Source organism: Triturus cristatus, chromosome 1_1, assembly GCF_964204655.1.
Source record: "Triturus cristatus chromosome 1_1, aTriCri1.1, whole genome shotgun sequence".
Taxonomy (NCBI): Eukaryota; Metazoa; Chordata; class Amphibia; order Caudata; family Salamandridae; genus Triturus; species Triturus cristatus.
The window spans coordinates 46,174,177-46,195,847 of record NC_140579.1 but is presented as its reverse complement, the minus strand read 5'-3'; the positions used below and the strand labels follow the sequence as shown (position 1 = coordinate 46,195,847).

The 21,671-nt window shown below is 49.4% G+C and overlaps 1 protein-coding gene across 1 annotated transcript; it reads right to left on the bottom strand.

Annotated features, from left to right (window-relative positions):
• Nucleotides 1-246: 246 nt before the first annotated feature.
• Nucleotides 247-1,194, bottom strand: LOC146869327 (olfactory receptor 6B1-like). Its single transcript, XM_085634454.1, has one exon. It carries the CDS (start codon nt 1,192-1,194, stop codon nt 247-249), a length of 948 nt encoding a protein of 315 aa, XP_085490580.1.
• Between the last annotated feature and the right edge of the window lie 20,477 nt (nt 1,195-21,671).

Genomic DNA, 21,671 nt, shown 5'->3' with positions numbered 1-21,671 from the left:
GAGTATCTTCCCATGTATTATTTGCGGCTCCCAATCTGCCGCATAATATGTGCCCCACAACTTTCACTGCGGCATCCAACAACGATGGGCGGATTATTTTGTGGGAGTGATTCATTGCCTTTTTTTAAATAAAGAAAAGGGATAATAATCGAAGATTTCTATGATGAGGGGGTCCTGTCACTACTCTGGCATTATAAACATTCGTAAACTTCGGGCCCATAGATCTCGCTGCTCCTGGTGTATAAGTTAGGTCCTTTGAGAAGATGAGTTTTTGCGCCTAAACGTGTTTTGTAAAATCAGCTTCATCTCTTTATTCCGCAGGCAGTAGATCACTGGGTTCACCATTGGAGTTATGACAGCATACAATGTGGAGATCAGTTTATTTATTTCAAAAGAATTGATCTTTTTGGGCCGAGCATATATGAAAAGGGTGGAAGTGTAAAATATGCTGACAACAGAGAGATGCGAGGCACATGTAGAGAACGCCTTCCGTCTGCCAGTAGTGGTGGGGATTTTGAGAATAGTCCAAATAATGCAAATATAAGACACGACTGTTACAAGTAGTGGGATCAGCAAAATGACGAGCGCGAGAATGAAATCCACCAGTTCGGCCAGAGACATGTCGGTGCAGGCCAGGTTCAGCACGGGGGAGATGTCGCAGAAGAAGTGATTGATGACGTTTGACCCACAGAACTCTAAGCGCGAAATAAAGACAACTTTGATGGCCGTGACGAGGAAGCCCGCCATCCAGGATCCCGCCGCCAGCTGCACGCAAAGCCCGTGGCTCATGATGGTGGGGTAGCGCAAGGGGTGGCAGATGGCAACGTAGCGGTCGAACGCCATGGCGGCTAAGATCACACACTCGGTGCACATTAGGGAAATGAAAAAAAAGAGCTGGGTCATGCAGCTCTCAAAGGAGATGTGTTTATTCTCAGTGGCCAGGTTGGCGAGTAGATTGGGGACTGTGACCGAGATGTAGCACAACTCCAGGAAAGCAAGGTTACTCAAGAACAAATACATGGGTTTGTGGAGGTTTCGGTTTGCTCTGATCAGGGCGATGATGAGGATGTTTTCCATTACTGTCAGGATGTAGGCTATAAAAAACAGAAATAAAAAGACTCCTTTCAGTTGCTTTTGAGCTGGGAATCCACGGAGCATAAAATCCTGGCCTGTGCTCGCGTTTCCTTCCTCCATGGCTTTTCAGAATCTGCGAGAAGAGAGAACAGGGCAGACTAAAAGGCATCTGATAAAGAGTCACATTTCTGTGAAGATGTTCAAAATTACAGGAAAGTGGAGAAAATGTAAAGAAGGAATCGACAAATCTGTGAACTCATGTTTACTTTTATCGCTAACTTGTTTTTCTTAATCATTTGTAACTTTTTTTATTGAGACCCATCAAAATTTCCAAATTCATCCATATACTACAGTATAATTTCTTGACTATACACCATTAATCAATAAATGCAGCATGCATATTCAGGAATATACAATAAAATACAGAGCAGAATAACAGCGAGAGTAACATCCTTTAAGACTTATTAGAAACCATAACAATACAGATTTTACGATAAAGGACTAATAGAGTGCATATAATGCAAACTAAAAAGGGATGTGCAAATGTGCCAAATATCAATCCAAGTATAAATACGTTGTATATATAATCATCATACTAACAGTTCCCTCAAATAGACAGTGTACTTCGCTCTAAAATACTGAAAAAGTCGATCATATAAAATACACATTTGACATTACCTGAAAAAGATGGTGTGTCTTATGACATCATGAAGAGTACCCTGATTGAGGGGTTTGGACTCACCACTGAAGAGTATAGAATAAGGTCAGGGAGACCCGAAAAACCCAGAGTCAGTCCTGGGTGGAATACATTGACTTTTCTGAAAAAACACTAGATGGTTGGTTAATATGTAATAATGTGAAAGCCTATGAAGGGCTTTACAAGTTAATCATGATAGATCATATTTTGAGTAATTGTTGCAATGGGAAGTTACATCAGCATCTGGTAGACCTAGGCCCACTTTCTCCTCTAGAGTTGGGGAATTAAGGCAGACTGATGGGTCAAAACAAGAATGACCAGACATAACACTGGAGGGGGAGACCAAAAGAAAGAGGCCAAAAAACCCTCCACCAAGAGAAAGACAATGATCAAAAATGCTCAGAAGGGTGGGCCCAGAAACTCATCATAGCCGAAGAGAGAGTATGAGGGTAAGAACTGGGATCCCAAATAGGCTTGGAGTCAAGACTGTAGACCACTTGGGCACTGAACTGGAGACCCTGGCAGTAAAAACAAAACAAATGCCTCTAGTCCACCTGCAGCAAATGCAGTAGCCAATCTTCAGATGGGATCTCAGGTGAGCCCTGACCATGTTAGAGTAATCACAGAGACAACTCTTGACAGGGATGTTGACTTAGGGTACCTCTGCTGTCTGGCCCACTAATATGCCAAAATATAGGCAGCATCCTTTTATTAATGGGGTAGGGTGGAAGCACTAACAGACATTGGTGTCAGCATCACCATAGTGACTGAGCAACTAGGGTCCTCAGAACAGTATCTGTCTAGAAGGACCTATCTAGTCACCAGTGCTGACAATGTGGCAAAAACCCATCCCACGGCGATGGTGTCTTTTGATGGGGTAGGGGTTGCTGGAAAAAAGAAGTAGAAGTCTATTCATCAAAGCTAGTTGAGTGTTTGCTTGGCAATGATTTGGAGTCCAAGGCACAGAGCAGAGCCCAGAGTGAAAAAGAGTTGCCTGAGTCTGGGGAAAATGGCCAGTTCTCCAAGAGAATCGCAAATCAGACACTCAAATCTTCTCCTCGGGGGGGGGGGGGGGGGAGGGAGAAAGAGGCAGCCCCAGAAGGAACTGAGCCTCGAAAGGTAGATCCTTACCAAACTGAGCTTTTGGGCCTAGGGGGGCCCTCAGAGGAAGAGCTGTGCCAGGAGCAGAGGACCTGCCTCACTCTTGAAAGCCTGCATCAGCAAGCTGCTGCACAGGGAGATAGTGATATTAGTGGTTTCCACAGGACATATTGGGAGGAGGGAATCCTTTACACTGAGGCCAAAGACCCCAAACCTGGTGCCACTAGGAGAGTGGTAGTGTCTCAGGCGTTTTTAGAATTCCTCCTCACTTTGGCCCATGACACCCCCCTAGCAGGACACCTTGGCCAGACCAAAACTCGGAGCATGCTTGTCAGCCACTTCTACTGGCCAGGGATGCACCAGAAGGGGAAAGGAGTTTTGTAACTCCTCCCCCACATGTCAAGCGAGTGGCAATACAGGTGGGCACCCAAAGGCCTGCTTAATTCCACTTCTAGTTTTTGGGGCACCCTTCAAAAGGGTAGGGATTGACATTGTTGGTCCGCTTGATCTTCCTACAGCCGCAGGGAGCAGATATATTCTGGTGGTAGTGGAGCATTCTACCAGGTATCCTGAAGCTATTCCCCTTAGGACTACTACTGCCCCTGTAGTGGGTAAGGCCATCATTGATATTTTTACCAGAGTGGGCTTTCCTAAATAGGTGATATCAAATAGAGGTACAGCCGTCATGTCTGGTTACCTAAAACACATGTGGAAGGAGTGTGGAATTACCAACAGGATCACTACCCCCTACCATCCGCAGTGTAACAGCCTTGTTCAAAGATTCAATAAGGCCATGAAAGGTATGATTTGTGGACTCCCTGAAAAAACGCAAAAGGAGATTCGATGTCTCTCTGCCATGCCTGCTTTTTGCCTACAGGGAAGTGCCACAAAAGGGAGTGGGGTTCTCCCGATTTAAACTTTTGTTTGGTCATCCTGTTAGGAGACCATTGTGCCTTGTAAAGGATGGATGGGAGAGACCTCTTGTTGAACCTAAACAGGATATGGTGGACTAGGTACATGGCCTTCGCTCCAGGATGGCTGACTACATGGAGAAAGCACACCAAAACCTTGATGCCAGCCAATAGCTCCAGAAACAATAGTATGACCAAAAGGCTGCTATGGTGGAGTTCCAACCAAGTCAGAAGGTGTGGGTGTTAGAGCCTGTGGCCCCTAGGGCCTCCCAAGATAAGTGGAGTGGGCCCTAGAAAGAAAAGTAGAGATCACCTACCAAGCGGACCTTTGCTCTTGCAGGAAACCCAAGAGGGTATCCATGTGAACCGCCTTAAACCCTATTATGACAGGTGCAGATTAGACCATGCTCATGGTCACAAAGGAGGATCAGAAAGCAGAGAGTGAACCTCTCCCTGACCTCCTGTCCAACAACCCAAAAAATACGTCAGTAGAAAGAGTGGTCTTGTCAGACACCCTCACTACCCAACAGCAGGCTGATTGCAGGCAAGTCCTTAATCAGTATGCTCATCTCTTCTCTTTGACCCTTGGTCAGACTAGCTGATGTACCCATGATTTGGCCACCAGTGAAAGCCTACCTGTCAAAATGTATAGGCAGTCTGATCATGTAAAAGACAGCACCAAACGGAGGTAAGCAAGATGCTACATTTGGGAGTCATAGAGCCATCTGAGTGCCCCTATGCCATCCCAGTGGTATTAGTTCCCAAACCTCATACCCAGGGTGAAAAGAAAGAAATGAGGTTCTGTGTGGACTATAGGGCCCTCACTCATGTGACCATAACTTATGCCTACCCATTTTCAAGGGCAGATGAATTAATTGACAGTTTGGGATCAGCCAAATATCTTAGTACCTTTGATCTCACATTTGGGTACTGGTAGATAGGTCTGACTCCAGCAGCAACAATGAGATCTGCATTGTCAACCCCAGTTGGCCATTATCTGTTAACTGTGATGGCTGTGATGGAAATTGCACATGCCAATTTTCAAAGGTTGGTGAACAAAGTCCTTGCTGGTTTGGAATCCAACAGCACAGCTTATCTAGATGATATTGCTGTCTTTAGGTTCACCTGGCAGGATCACATAATTCACCTTTGGAAGGTTTTAAAGGCCCTGAGATGTACAGGCCTCACTACCAAGGCAAGCAAGTGCGAGATAGGGCAGATAGAGGTTGTATACTGGGCCACCTTGTTGGTGGAGTCCAGGTTCAACCATTACAGCCCAAGATCCAGGCTATTCTGGGCTGGGTGGCTCGAACCACCCATACTCAAGTCAGGACCTTCATTGACTTGACTTGACATCCTAAAGGTAAGTAGCCCATTGGCTTCTACCTGTCTCCGCTTGTAAAGATCCGAAATTCAGTATTTAGGTGGCACCCCAAGGCCTGAACATCGGGTTTAACAGACAAGAGAAGACCAGGACAAAGAAGACACGCTTCACAAGAACTGAAGCCCTGCTGTGTAAGAAAAAGATCCCAAACCCTGCCAAGGACTCGACATTCGCCACTGCTATGTCATTGTGAAACCTGAAAGGACTCTAAAAACCCTGGAATTTTTCTAGGCTTCAAGACATTGGCGTGAAGCTCCCTTGGAGTGAAGGTATTACTCCCCGGCATACTGCAGGCAGCGATCCTGTGATCTCCAAATTGACGACTTTCTGCTCCCCAATGACCTCTACACAGCACTGTAGAAAGAAAAGGTACAACAGCTCTGGAGGGTCAGATCTGCTTCCCCACTAAGTTTGGAGGCACCAAAACCTACCGTAGCTGCAGCATACCAATACCCAGGGTACCCGGCCACCAACAGCAAACAGTAAGAAGAAGAGTCCACTCCAGACTCCTAAAGAACCAAAAGCTAGCACCCATCGATGGTACATCAAGACACCCAAGACCCACTTCCTGAGTGGCCTAGCTGTTCTGAGATCACTTCTCCAAGTTGCTTGCTCCTGACTGCGAGGCCCAGCTGACCTGTTCACTCTGCACCCGGCCCCTCTAGCCCCAGCACTGACTAACCAGCATTGCTCCCATGTTCCTCAGGCCCTTGCAACCACCTCCCTCTAATGAGACCCACCAGAATTACTTGTGAGTCCCTCATTACAGTGCTTTTTCAAGTGGCCACCTTCGTCTTCGTGCACCAGCTTCTAAGACCTCGGCACTCTGCTCCCGGCAGATCCATGATGATCCCAAACTTCTCTTGCTGGAACTTTGGACCTGGTCCCGACATCAGCCAAAAACAAGATGGTGAACTTCCTGAAAGTATTCGCCTAAATTTCTACGCATTTCTCTGCTTTTTCCACATTGTTTTCTATGATGCTTGATAGCTCATAGAAGTGATATATTTATCGAACTTTAAAAATTCATAAATTTCAAAGTATTTATCCTAGAACTGTGTTAGTGGTCTTAAAAATTACAAAGAAATAGATGTTATTTTCACAAATTTGTCTTGGATTTATTCTTGAGTGTGTCTCATGTATTCCCTCTGGGAGTACAGTTGCTTAACACTACCCTCTGATAAGCCTAACTGCTCACCCACACTACCACAAAAAGATAGTTTGTATTATCTACTTTATCCTCTGCCTGCCCCATTGGGATTTCTCACACTCTCTGCACTTAGTACTTCATTTTAGTACACTTTACAGAGAGACAGTTTCCTACAACATCCATGGAAGTAGTTTATCACATGAGAAAAGGGATACAACACAGTGTGAGAAGCTTTTCTAAGAATGATTCATTAGTTGAGAGGGATAGCAGGAGGCCAAATGTGAGGGTTTGAAGCTTCTGCAGACAATGACAGGGTTTTGACTATACTTACAATCTCTCTACTGGAGTGTTCATAGTGCTTTGCGGGCAAACAATCGATGAATTTTTAGTGCAAGACCTGGGGTCAAACTAGCTAAACTCCCAACCAATGAGAAAAAAAACCTGCCCAATCCACTTTTGCTGCTCAATCAACACCGTCTTTTTTGCCTCTTTATGAGTCACAAACCAAAACAAGCCCAATGTTTACTGCATAATGATTTATTTGAGAAGAGGGCTTCAGTACAGTATCAAGCATGAAAAGAGAACCGAAGAAGAGTGCTAAAAGCCGCCTCTTTATCCTGCTCACCCAGCAGGGCCTGGAGGCCAATGGCGCTCTATCAGCCCATGTCCAGCACAGCGAACTCCCTTCTTCTGGCCCTCACCAGATCTCCTCTGCAGCAACTGCAGTCCCAGGCTGCCTCATGAAGTGACAACACGCCATGGAATACTTTCATCTAGCATTCGACAAAGAACCAATCTCCAATACAACATGCTGGGTCGTCTGTCATATACATACACATTTTCAAGATCATTTACATATGAATGCTTGTGGGTGGAAGGTGAAGGAGGAAAGAGGCACAGGACACATTCCTAGCTACAGAATGGCTTTCCTCTTCATATTTCAGTTTCAAATGTTAGGACTGTAAAAAGCAGTTGGTCAAAAGCTTTTCACTTGACGACTTGGAAGTTATATGAACTATAATATATTTGTATCCCATCTGGCATCCTTTTAAGGTCCAGGCAGGTTTTATATAGAAGTAAGTCACTTCTGTACCATACCAAAAAATTACGTTGACACTAAAAGGCATTAACATTGACAAAGCCAATAGTTCTTGCATCGCTGAGACCTATTGGCTTTGCCAATGGTTGTTATCTCTTGCTTTGAATATAAAACCTGAATTTTCCATGCTAAAAATGTTACAGCACAGATGTATCTTCTCTTTCTACCATGGTATCAAAGATCCCAAACGTCCAAGCTAGCTACCATCGCCGACAGAAGAAATACAGTGTGCTTGTATGATGTCTTGTATAGTAGATGTGTAAATGTAGTTGTTTAATAGTGCACACTTGTGCCTTTCATGTGTGATGCACATGTAAGTTAATGTGCCTGTGTTATGGTGAATATCTAGGTATTTGGCTCATAGCGTGCGTTTGTTATTGGCATTAGTGATGTTATCTGTAGGGAATCAGAGGTTTAGGTTCAAATGCAAGAGGCCTCAGTCCTGTTGCAAGTTGTGGCCGAACTCTCATAAGGACTTAACAATCTCACATTTGAAGGACAATGGTTTCAGTGATGAACACTTCCTCACACTTGCTACCTTGACACATGCAGTAAGGTCTTCTAAGAAGAAACATATGAGATATACTTTCAAAAAATTAACCAAACACAATATATTTAACAAATAAAGAGTGTAAATGGTCAAAATAACATGTTAATAATTACAGAAATAAAGATAATTCCATACATTTATTAAAAACCTTTCAAAAGCAGCATTCATTGTTATCCTTTGGAACATACAAAACAAGTGGCATTGATCCTCAAGATCTGGAACTCCAAAGAGGCCCAGCACAGGACTGAAGTTATTAGTTGGTAGACAAGAAATGCTGTAAAACCAGCAAAATGACTCCTTGACGTGGGTAATTTTAGCTTAGGAAATTTGGAGCCACTGGTATGAAAGGGCTCCAGGAGAGCTATTCACTGAGTATATCATCATGCTACTGCAATAGACTTCCAGTGAAAATCGTGAGAACTGTAAGGGCAGCAAAATAAAGCCACTGAGGGTGCATCTTTTGTGAGAAGTCTTGTCAGGTTCTCCTGTCTTCCAAGAGTAAAAGTCAAACCTTTTGAACAAGTTCTGGTAGCCCCGCTACCTTGAAGAAAGGTTCTCATATCCTTCGGGCTGGTTCACATACTCCAGTTCACTTTTTCCAAGAGCAGGAGGGATCTGAAACTTTGCTTTCATGTCTTCAAGAAATGTCCCATTCCAGCAGGTCCTCTAGAATTCTTCCAGGTATATAATAGCATCCTGATGCAGGCGCTAGAAACAAGTAAGATGTTATTTAGAGCAATAGTCTTTGTCTAGCTGGACCCTAATCTCTTGCAGACTTGTGGGTCAACAGGAGACTGGTTCTTCCAGTTCTAAAAAAGATGCTAAAGTACAAGTTCAAGACAAAGCTGGAGACAACTATATTCAATACTCATGAAAGATTTCAGACCAACATGCATGGAAATCGACGCATCTTCTCAAAACCAATGAAGGTTATGGACTTGGCAAATCAGAGAGTCATTGGAGTTGAGGACTTAAAAAATCTAAAACAATTGACTCAGTTTCCACCCCCCTAGTTTTGCAGCAGAGTCATGGAATCAACAACAAAAACATAATTTCCCTCTCTCTGCTACCTGGAATTTACTCCTAATTCTCAGTTAAGCCATGGCCCTTCCAATTCAACCCTTGGAAACTCAAAGGTACTATCATTGTCTTGTAAAAAAAAAAAAAGTCTGTGCCACAAGTGTTTCTGGCTTCCAACTTTGAATAGTTGAGGGATTGCTGCAATCTATTCACCAGTGTCCATTAAACATTAATGGGCATTGTAGGGTGTCAGAAACTGGATTATTAATTTGTTACTGAGTGACCCCACTAGCTTAATAAATACAATCCGGATAGGTGAAAACACAATTCTTAGAGAATCTCTGCTCAACTCCCTGTAGCTATGGCACAAACAGTAGACAATCCCCAGAGAAATGTGTGTTAAATTCAAGAGTATCCACAATTTTAAAGTAAAGAACGCAACACTTAAAGAATCTAAACCAATTTAAAAAAACAAAAATTTCAAGAAGCAAAAATACACCAGAAGCATCAAACTTGAATAAGCAGAAACAGCGACACAGTGGACCTGAATCACAAAGGTAAACTTAGACCTGTAGTCTAAGTTTAGACTAAAAGTATAACTTTACTACTAGTAACGTTTGACCTCTGGTCTAAATGTTGTATTCTACATAGTTTACCTTGTTGTTAGTTACCATGGATTGTCATGATGAAATGGAACACTGCGGTCCCCTGGCAACATCTATCTGATTGTAAACTGGGAGGAGAGCAGAGGAGTTGCAATTGGACTTGTAAGCAGATGTGTCCCAGGGGTCTGTTCCTTACAACTAATAAAGCACAGTTTCTTCAAGAAGAGTGTGTTACCTTCTTCACAAAACTGGCGACGAGCGTGGAAGCAACCTTACAAAAGATAAACCTTGGATGGCCGTGCTAGAACCAATTTAAACCGTGAGTGACCCCTGGTTCATTATTCTCTAAGTGACACTGATTGCTTTTTGATTTCGTGGATTTGTGCATCAAGTTCGGATTGGTTGCAGTGCGACTTCTAACTGAATGCTTCAACTACGTGTGTAGTAATGCCACAATTTGTTTCAAAGAAGGACCAACTATGGTGCCGATTCCGATCCGTTAAAAATTTCCCCCGTACGACTCGTATTTGTTTTTTTTACCGTACGAATCGTACAAGTGCCGTACAAACTGCCAAGTACGAATCGAATGGGAAAAAGTCCATACGAATCGCATTGGGAAAATTCCCCCACACGTCCTCGGGTCGGAAATTGTGTCCGACACGTCCCCGGATGATTTTACGGACCAATGGGAAAAAATAAGTCAGACCGCGCAAGTACGATCCGTACCGGCCGTCCGATTGTACAACCGTATGGAAAATACACCGTCCGCACCGAACTCACATAGCAACCATGGAGACATGTGCCCGCATACGCGCCGAACCCCACCAGCCCACGTATGTACGCGCCGAACCCAGCCCCCCCACGGATGTACGTGCCGAACCCCCACCCCACCAGTGGATGTACGGAGCGAACCCCTACCCGTGTATGTACGGAGCGAACCCCCACCTGTGTATGCACGGAGCGTACCAACACCCGTGTATGTACGGAGCAAACCCCCACCCGTGTATGTACAGAGCGAACCCCCACCCGTGTATGTATGGAGCGTACCCCCACCTGTGTATGTATGGAGCATACCCCACCCGTGTATGTATGGAGCGCACCCCCACCCCACCCGTGTATGTACGGAGCGTACCCCCACCCCCCTATGTACGGAGCGAACCCCCACCCATGTATGTACGGAGCGAACCCCCACCCGTGTATGTACGGAGCGTACCCCCACCCGTGTATGTATGGAGCGTACCCCCACCCCCGTATGTACGGAGCAAACCCCCACCCGTGTATGTACGGAGCGTACCCCCACTCCCATATGTACGGAGCGAACCCCCACCCGTGTATGTATGGAGCGAACCCCCACCCGTGTATGTACGGAGCGAACCTCCACCCGTGTATGTACGGAGCGAACCTCCACCCGTGTATGTACGGAGCGAACCCCCACCCGTGTATGTATGGAGCGTACCCCCACCCGTGTATGTACGGAGCGAACCCCCACCCGTGTATGTACGGAGCGTACCCCCACCCCCGTATGTACGGAGCGAACCCCCACCCGTGTATGCATGGAGCGAACCCCCACCGTGTATGTACGGAGTGAACCCCCACCCGTGTATGTATGGAGCGTACCCCCACCCGTGTATGTATGGAGCGTACCCCCACCCCACCAGTATATGTACGGAGCGTACCCACACCCCACCAGTCCATGTAAGGAGCGTACCCCAGGCCCCAACACCAGCACCCCCACCAACATCGCGCATGTACGAGTCGTACTAAGCCATAGCAAAGGTCAGCACTGTACAACAAAATGGCTGATGCACGCACCGTACAGACGCTAAAAACACTCGTATTGAACCAGGACAAAGCAAAACAACACAAGGAGACCCTATTCGAATCGCACAACACCATAAAACATGTCCAACAAGCCCAAATACAACCAATACACTGACCTGCAACTGCCAAACACCTAAACAGAGGCCCTAAACACAACCACCCCTTATAACACACCCACCCAAAGTTCAAACACAGCCACACCCACAAATGGACCAATAAAAAGGCCAAACACACACAAACCATGAGCCTTTGCAACAGACCCACTTCTGCCAGACCCCACATACAAACAACTGCACCATACTTCAACTGTCCCTACACCTTACACTTGCACACCTTCACAATAACCACCTTCACAAACACCCCCTCATCACATTCACACACACACCTTCGCAACCACACACACCCACAACCATCCACACCCACACCCCCACAACCATCCACACCCACACCCCACACCATGCCCACCAACAAGAATCCAAAGTTCACTAGCCAAGAGTTGGAGATCCTTGTCGACTAAATCATCAGAGTCGAGCCACAGCTCTTCGGAACATTGGTCAGACAGACCAGCATATCCCAAAAATCAGCCATGTGGCAGAGGATTGTCGATGCTGTCAATGCTGTTGGTGCCACCAGAAGGACCAGGCATGAATGCCAAGCCAGGTGGTACGATCTGCCGAGGACGGTCCGCCGCAGAATGACCGACGACCACAACCAGGCCAACATCACTGGAGGAGGACCGCCACGCAGACGGGTACACTACCATCCCTGGGAGGAGAGGGTGATGGCCACACTGCCGCCGGTGGGAGTACATGGAGTAGAAGGAGTCCGAGAGCCTGGTGAGTACACAAACAACTCACCTCACATGGGGGGAACGCCATCCACAACCAAAAGCACAAACATGCACCCAACCACCCCAAAGCCACCACCGGACACAACCACACTCCAAAAACACGCACATGCCACTAGCGCCTCCATGCCCCATGCACCCAGCAAGGCCATGCCAAGTCACAGGCCACACAAAACACCAACACAAGTCAGGATGTCCACGATGCCGGGAGGGTGGGCCTCGAAATTAACATAGTGCAACTCAGAAGCAGACAACAATGCCCTCAGCCCATATCGCCTAGGGCTGAGCCATACAAACAGTGTGTCCCCACACAGTACTGTGTTGCCAGCAAATGGTGGCCGCGTCGCAGGATGACATGGGTATGAAGGCACAATTTGCACATAACAGCAGCTAATGAAGACGCATCACTCTGGAAGAGTGTCAGCACACACCGCCACAGCAGCAGCGCAGACTCAGACACTCCGCCCAATGGGTGCCTGGAGATTAGAAACAAACCCACATGAACAAGCCAATGGCCTTTGAAAGACCTGCAAACTGTGTGTGCCCAGGAAGCTGGGCTGAGGTGACACAGGGTGACAGACAGAGGGAGGGAGAGGGGGAGAGAGAGGGAGGGAGACAGAGGGGGACACAGGGAGACACACAGAGGGAGGGAGGAGGGGACAGAGGGAGGGAGAGGGGGAGACAGAGGGAGGGAGACAGAGGGGGACACAGGGAGACACACAGAGGGAGGGAGGAGGGGACAGAGGGAGGGAGAAAGGGAGACAGAGGGAGACGGACAGAGGGAGGGGGCTGACAGAGGGAGGGAGAAAGAGAGATACAGGGAGACGGACAGAGGGAGGAGGGGACAGAGGGAGGGAGAGGGGGAGACAGAGGGAGGGAGACAGAGGGGGACACAGGGAGACACACAGAGGGAGGGAGGAGGGGACAGAGGGAGGGAGAAAGGGAGACAGAGGGAGACGGACAGAGGGAGGGGCTGACAGAGGGAGGGAGAAAGGGAGACACAGGGAGACGGACAGAGGGAGGAGGCTGACAGAGGGAGGGAGAGGGGGAGACAGAGGGAGGGAGACAGAGGGGGACACAGGGAGACACACAGAGGGAGGGAGGAGGGGACAGAGGGAGGGAGAAAGGGAGACAGAGGGAGACGGACAGAGGGAGGGGGCTGACAGAGGGAGGGAGAAAGGGAGACACAGGGAGACGGACAGAGGGAGGGGGCTGACAGAGGGAGGGAGAAAGGGAGACACAGGGAGATGGACAGAGGGAGGAGGCTGACAGAGGGAGGGAGAGGGGGAGACAGAGGGATGGAGACAGAGGGGGACACAGGGAGACACACAGAGGAAGGGAGGAGGGGACAGAGGGAGGGAGAAAGGGAGACAGAGGGAGACGGACAGAGGGAGGGGGCTGACAGAGGGAGGGAGAAAGGGAGACACAGGGAGACGGACAGAGGGAGGAGGCTGACAGAGGGAGGGAGAGGGGGAGACAGAGGGAGGGAGACAGAGGGGGACACAGGGAGACACACAGAGGGAGGGAGGAGGAGACAGAGGGAGGGAGAAAGTGAGACAGAGGGAGACAGACAGAGGGAGGGGGCTGACAGAGGGAGGGAGAAAGGGAGACACAGGGAGACACACAGAGGGAGGGAGGAGGGGACAGAGGGAGGGAGAAAGGGAGACAGAGGGAGACCAAATCACCCTTGGGTGGTGTGGCCATGTCCACTCGTCAGCAGGTGGACTGTGTGCATGTAGACAAGGTATGGCAGTGCGGTGACCCCCCTTTTTCCCTACAGAAACACTGGGCCATGTGTCAATATGTGCACGAGTACATCCGTGCTGCAGCCACAAACCTAACCTTACACCCAGTGTACCCACCCACTGTGTTTGTCTGAACCCTGTCACAAATGCTCACGTTACCTACCTGCTTTCTCAAATAGCATGGTAAAAACACCATTTGCCCACGTACAGTGCAACACGTAAGGCGGCTATGCATGGCTTGCCACGCCCGCTCACTGCACTGCTGACAGCGTTCCAAAAAGATGCATCAACTAGGATTGTGTCACACATAGGCAAAGTGTTGAAAGCTGTGGCCAAGGGACATACCCATGCACAAGTGCACTGTGAGAGGAATGCAAGCCATAGCAAACCACCCAGAGGAACTGTGCCAACGCTAAAATGAATGAAACATGGATGTCGCATGGAACACAATTAACATTGTCTCTCTCACACACAGGTCAACGTCGTCAATCTCCCCCCAACACTGGGGGGGAAGACTCACAGGACCAGGCCCTGCGTGAAGAGGACCCCACCGGCAGCGTGGATGACCCAGACCAACCTGGCCCCTCTGGTGGCCAACCACCTGCAGCACCTGCGTCCGGTACAACTGGGCCAACCACCACCCCCATTCCTGCCTCATCCCAGGGTACACACAGGAGACCTGCCCGCACACAACGCAGCCAGTCTGACCATGAGGGACAAGGTACTCCGTGCACCCAGGAGGAGGCAGGCGACACCGCAAATGCCATCCCTCAGGGGTCCCGGAGACCCGATGTGCCCACAAGGGCAGGCCAGGCGCAAGTGGGCAGGGGTGGTGGGAGTGGAGGACGGCGGAGGCACGAACCTGACCCGTTGGCTCAGGAACCGGTAATGTCACACGTCAGCAACATCCTTGACACATACCGGCGTGACACCAGAGGCATGGACCAGGTCGTGGCCAGACTTTCCGGGATGCAGGGGACCCTCGATGAGATCAAGAACCTGCAGGTGGAGCATCATGCCAGTCATCAACAACACCAGGGAAGGATGGAGGCAAGACTGGCAGAGCTCCTGGCGGTGCACAGGGACGTGGGACAATCACTCCGTCAGATCGCCCAAAGCCTGGCAAACCCTCCCTGTACCACCAGGCGGAGACCAGCACCAGACACAGGGAGGGACGAGGAGGAGGAGGATTCGTCTGACGGAGCGTCCCTGACATCGTCAAGGCCTGCTTCCGAGGGTCCCCGCAGGAAGGTGGGTCGTCCACGCAAAAGACCGTGAGAGTCAGCGGAACATCACCATCTCCCAGGTCACCTGGCCTGGCACCTGGCCCTCTGGCTCAACAGCAGCACATCAGAAAATGACATTCTCTGCCACAAGGACTTGCTGGTCACCGTCTGACCAATGTTGACAAAGACTGTGGCATGGACTCTGATGACTTCCAATGGCAAGGATACCAACTCCTCCAGTGAACTTTGGATTCTACACACCCGGCAAGCACCTCGTGTCATCCCCCCCCAAACACGTACCCCACCACAAATAAAAATCTGCACTAACAAGAGATGATGCCGTCATGTTGCATTATTCCATTACATGTGTGTGTTGTTAAGTCAAACCATGCCTGAGTATTTCAAATAACTCCAACCATCCATACCCTGGGGTCTGAGTCTGGCACAGGACACACATGGGTCACAATGTATCATCCAATACAGACATGGAGCACCATACACACCCGTGATGGGCCCAACCAGCTGAGGGGGTGCCCGCACAACTGTGCCTACAGACCTATTCAGTAGAGCAACAGGAATGCGCAGAGGTCATGGATCATGTGGAGTGTCCTGGGGTGCTACTCCCTGGTATGTGTAGACAGGTGGCAGAACCATGTCCTGCATGCTTGAGTCAGGTGGATGTGGAGAATGGTGGGCCGGCCAAGGTTGGATGCATGGAGATGGCACAATGGGGTCTTGGATCACAGTGCCACAAGGTTGTGTTGGGGTTGTGGCCTGCATCCTGAGTGTGTGCGTGGATTGAGAAGGTCATCCTGCAGCTGGCAGTGATCCATTCCCCCCATCTCTGTTGGACGTTGATGTGGCTTGGTTGCCGGATGTAGAAGCAGAGCTGTGCAGATGCACCCTGGATGTGGACAAGTACCATGGGAGTTGTAACGCACATGTCCGTACAGTGCCGGGTAGGATTAGACACGGTTGTTGTAGTTGACCTGGGGGATGGTCTCTCTTGCCTTGAGGTGGATGGAACTGGGGATCTTGTGCATAATGCAGAGTGTGCTGCAGCATGTGGCACAGATGCTGATGATCAGCATAGCACATGTCAGCAAGCAATCCATGATGAACACCAGCTCGTTTGCGTGGCCACTGGGTGCCCTTGCTGCAGGGCCTGCAGCAGCATGCGCCATGTCAATCAAACAATGCCTCAAGTTGCACACAAACACAAGGATCTCAGGAAGGAAGTATGCAAAAGGTGTATGTCAAGGAAGGAATGTCTGGTTCAACATGGCACACACACACACACAATGGATGCACATGCAGCACAGTGGCCGTCGTGGAGACTGACATGCCACAATCCCTAGACAGCCATGGACAACATGCACAATACAGATCCCAATCCCTGACAAACAGCTTGCATCTTGCTACTCTACACATAGCCTCATATGCACTATCTCTGACAACTATGCCAGACATGCCGCATGCACAGTGGCAACAGACCACCATTGACAGAGATGAGGCACCTTGGAGGCAGAGGGACACCTTCTTCATTCATGTTTGTCGGAATGCTAATGCAACTCTGTCAACACATACACAGGTAATGTGGATGAACATGTGGGACCGACACTGGCACACCCCTTTGCACCACAGATGCTGGAAATCCATGGAACTGACACACAAGTGACGGGTTACAGCTAAACACCCCCTGCTGCTCACGGAGAGGCTGCTATACACCATTGAGCCTCTAATGGGGAAGTCCCACACCATGTCAACCCCGTGCAACCCGTATGTTTCCCAGGGCAGTGTTACACACATTGATGCCTTCATCACAATCCACCATCCCATTACAGATGACTGTCAACAAGTCTGACCATAAATTCAGGTGAATCCAGCTCCATGTCATGTGCCCCATGGTGATGCTACATGTATGCAAAGTAACCAAACATGAACAGGAGCAGTGCACACACATTCAAAACAAATACCACACCCAAAAACCCGTGTGGCATCCCTTACCCTAAGGAGATTTTCAAACTTGTCCGTGCATGTAACGCTGAGTCAGCACACGTTGCTGTGTTCATGAGGAATAGCAGGACCACAACATGGCCACCAGCACACAGCATGCGCAAGTACCTGGGGATGAGAGACACACAAGAAGTCAGCCACAAGAAGCACATCCCCTTGCATGTGCATGTACTCGACACGTATAAGGATGACAACATGCCAGGTGACAATGATGACTCTGGAAAAATATTCATCTATTGCACCATCACTCGTGTGACACATCCAAACACACCTCTGACTCACGTGGCATACATGCAGATGGACACACACATTGCGACACATGCCACACAAGGCCCAATGCGTGCACACTCAGACACTGGAACTCACCACTAAGCAAAGAAGTCGCGTATGAGCTGACTCCGGATGTCCGCCTCCGTCTCCTCCTCCACATCACTTGCCTCATCACCAAGCCCTTCATCCTCCACCGGTGGATGGTCCTCATCATCCGGATCCAGGATGAGTGGCACAGCTTTCTCCACTGCCATGTTGTGCAGCATGCAGCAGACGATGAAGATGTTGCAGACCTTCACCGGTGCATATGGGAGTGCGCCGCCGGTCTTGTGGAGGCACCTGAATCGGCTCTTCAGGAGGCCAAACGTCCTCTCTATCACACGCCTGGTCCGCCCATGGGCGTTATTGTAGCGGTGCTGGGCAGCCGTGGCGGGGTTGCGGAGAGGCGTAATCAGCCATGGCATGTTGGGATAGCCAGCGTCCCCTACATGGAAACATCATGGACAAAAGTGGGTCAGGAGAAGCAGGCACACAGGAAGTTCACGCTGAATACAGGACTGACAGAGTGTACCCACCAACAATACATGCTCGTTTGTTGCGCAGCTGCAGCATCATTTCAGGCACCCTGTTACGCCTCATGATGTAGGCATCGTGTGCTGATCCTGGAAAATGAGCACAGACATGTGAAATCACCATGTTGGCAAGACACACCACAAGGGCATTGATGGAGTGGTAATGCTTGCGATTCCTGTACGCTACCTCCTGTGCCTGTGGTGGTACCAAAGCCACATGTGTCCCATCTATGGACCCAATGACATGGGGCATCCCTCCCAGGGCATAGAACTCACGCTTGACACCTGTCAACTGCTCAGGAGTTGGGAACTTGATGAAGTCATCGAGGTGATGCAACATGGCCTCTAAAAAATCATGCAGAACACGGCTAAACATGGTCTGGGACATGCCACCGACATGAGCAATGGTATATTGAAAGGTACCCGTGGCAAAGAAATGTAGGGCTGCCATCACCTTCATCTTGGGTGTCAGTGCCGTAGGATACCTGTGTAGCGGTTGGAGGTGTGGTGCCAGCCGTGCCGTCAAGTCCTCAATCAACCGTCGGGGGAAGCGGTAGCGGCGTATACAGTCATTTTCCCTCAGGTCAGCCAAGTCCGGAATTGGTCGGGGGAGAGGTGGAGCCCTGCAGTAATTTGGAAGGGACAACGAAGAGTGAGTACAGTACAACAACAATGTCAATGTACACAGCACATGTTCAACAGACAATACACATATGCTACATACAGAGTCAGGTCTGTGCAATATTCCCTGGACACGTATGCCAGGCAGGTGACACTACTACCAAGAAGCAGCTACTGACGTGTTTTGTGAGCCTCCACATCACATGCCATGAAACTAGCTGTGGGCCAGTGGAATTGAACAGCCAGACGCATTACAGGAGTGACAGACATCCACATGTGTGCAGAAGAAGGATGTCGATCGCACACACAGGCTGCGGAACACTAGAGGCACCGGTCAGATGACATAGAATAAGGACAGACCACACACCTTGGCATGAATGAGTACATGTCATGACTGATCACACATACATTGAGAGTATGCAGATATGTCCTTGTTGTGCAACTCTGTGTTACATGCATACATACACACCTTCCGTCGGATTGCACATGTGGGCTGGTGTGCGTAACAGTGTGCCATGGCCATCTACACACAGACACATGTTGGTTGCAGCAACTGCAGATGCATTTGACCGAACACCAACATCAAGTTTATGGGAACACACAACACACACATGACATACTCACATAGTGCAATGCGGGTAGTCACCTGCCAGGTGTAAAAACCCCTGTACCTGCCATCATGGGACAGTTGCGGGTGTTGGTGACTGTGCCATGTCAGTGACGCATTGCTTCACTAGTCTGTACTACATGCACACATGTCAAAGGAGTGAAGGGGATGTCTGCCACGCAGTGCACCATCACACATGACATGAGTACACAGCTCATCACACCTCAGGAGTAATGTGCCACATCACAGCCTGACACCCCTCTGCCCAACACATGTAGTACTGCACAGACAATGCCTTGATGTCCAGCCTTGGACAAGTATGACAGCTCAATTCCCTTATGTGTGCCGCCTGTCACCACTGTCACGTGTGAAAGGCACCGTACATACGCTCTGGGGGCGTGTGTACAGTCCCTATCACTATGGTGGTGCTCGCGTACGTGTACGCCATAGTAGTTCGGGCCGTACTCACGCGTGTGTACGGTCCCTATCACTATGGTGGTGCTCGCGTACGTGTACGCCATAGTAGTTCGGGCCATACACACGCGTGTGTACGGTCCCTATCACTATGGCGTACGCATACGCTAGCACTCCCATATTGATGTGGACCGTACACACGCGTGTACGGTCCGTTGCAATGCATTTGGGGTGCCCTAGGGCTGTGGAACGCACCGTACCTGTGTTTTCACATAGGAATGGCATAGGGGACACATGAGGGACAAGTATAGGGGCCTAAATGCATGCTGGTTGTCATGGAGACCGAGTTTCAGGTTTGAATTTTGCATCATGTGGCCAGCAGAAGTCGGTTGGAGACAATATACTTTGTTGCAATGTGGTTGTTGACTTGACATCATGCTCAATTTTTAAACCATGCAAAGCCTGTCACTGGGGTAGTTTTAAAGTGATTGAAGGACACTTAGGATGCAAATGTGACTGACCAATCACTCTGTACTCCTGTAAATGAAACAGGCCAGCAAGGCAGATATAAGGCAGCCAGGTCCCTTGAGAGAGCACTTGCCTGCACATCCTTTCATTCCACAACACTGCTGCTGCTCGTGATTCCTCTGGCACCATGTCCAGGTCTGTGGAGAGGGCACAGCCATTCACCATGGAGGGGAATCTGGCGTTGGTGGATGTGATCCTCCCACAGTACCCTTGCCTGTATGGGACACCAGGGGAGCAGGTGAGTGCAGAGTCCACTAGCTTAGACTGTGCCCCTTTTTTGTGGCTGTGACTTCTGGCATTGTGTCCAGGTGTGACAGACATGCAGGGTTCTTAATAGTGGGTCCCGGGGGGGGAAGGGCTCATGTCTCCCATTCAGAGCATGCTGTAGTTCCTGTGTGCACTACGCAGTTGCATAGTGCTTACTGTGACGATCACTGCATGGTGCATGCCGCTTTTGGACTGCCTAATCCTCCTGGAAATGTTGTTTCTACAGTCCTGATGTGAGTCTGTGCTCCCCCCAGGGCGACAGATGCCAGTACCCACAGATGTGTGTCTGTTCAGTGTACCTGTGGTGAGAGTGTCCAAATGATGTGGTCGTCCCCTGGACATTGGTGTGTGTGTGTGTGAGTCCCCTGTCATGTGGGTGTGTGCATATGTGGAGTGTTGCACCCCAGCTGCATGAGGGATGGATATACCCTGCCCATCTGATGTGAGCAGGGAGCAGTGCTGGATGTCTGCCGTGCTAAGACAGCCCCACATCTGTGACACCCCCAGTCTAATGGCACATGTGCAGAGTGAGGTTTGTAGCGGCAGTTGCCAATGGCAGGTGATTGTTCAGTGCCTGTGTGTGTCTGTGTACTCTGCTGAGGTAGCGTAAGTGGGCTGGGGCATGTGACTGCTTAGGGGTACTGTTCAGATTCCTGGTGGAGCTTGTGATGCACAGTGTGAGCCTGCATCATTGATTGTGTTGCACCCCTCATGCCACCTGTGTACTTTCAATGGCACCTACTGCATTAGCCCATTCCCAAGAGGATTTTGTCACTATGACAAAGGTGCAATGAGTTGGCTGCATACTATGGCCTGTTCAAACATGCATAATTTTTAATATGTGTGTCTCTGTGTCATTGATAAGGTGGATTGATGTATTGTCACTTTTGCATCCTCACAGGTAGGCGTCTGTGCCAAGGGGGAGATCTGGAAGCGAGCCGTCAGTGCCGCGGGGAGGACGGATGGTCGGAATCGGCGCCTAGCCCAGGTGAGGAAACGCTGGCAGGATATCCGGCGCTGGACGCGGAGGATCGCACGGGTCCTGCTGGGGGACTCACCTGAGAGCCACAAAAACCGTGGGCGCCGGCGTCTGACCCACATCCAGAAGCGTGTGCTGGCGGTGGTCTTCCCCGACTTGGACAGGTG

Coding starts and splice junctions, on each gene's coding strand:
- LOC146869327 (XM_085634454.1), bottom strand. CDS start 1,194: ATGGAGGAAGGAAACGCGAGCACAGGCCAGGATTTTATGCTCCGTGGA.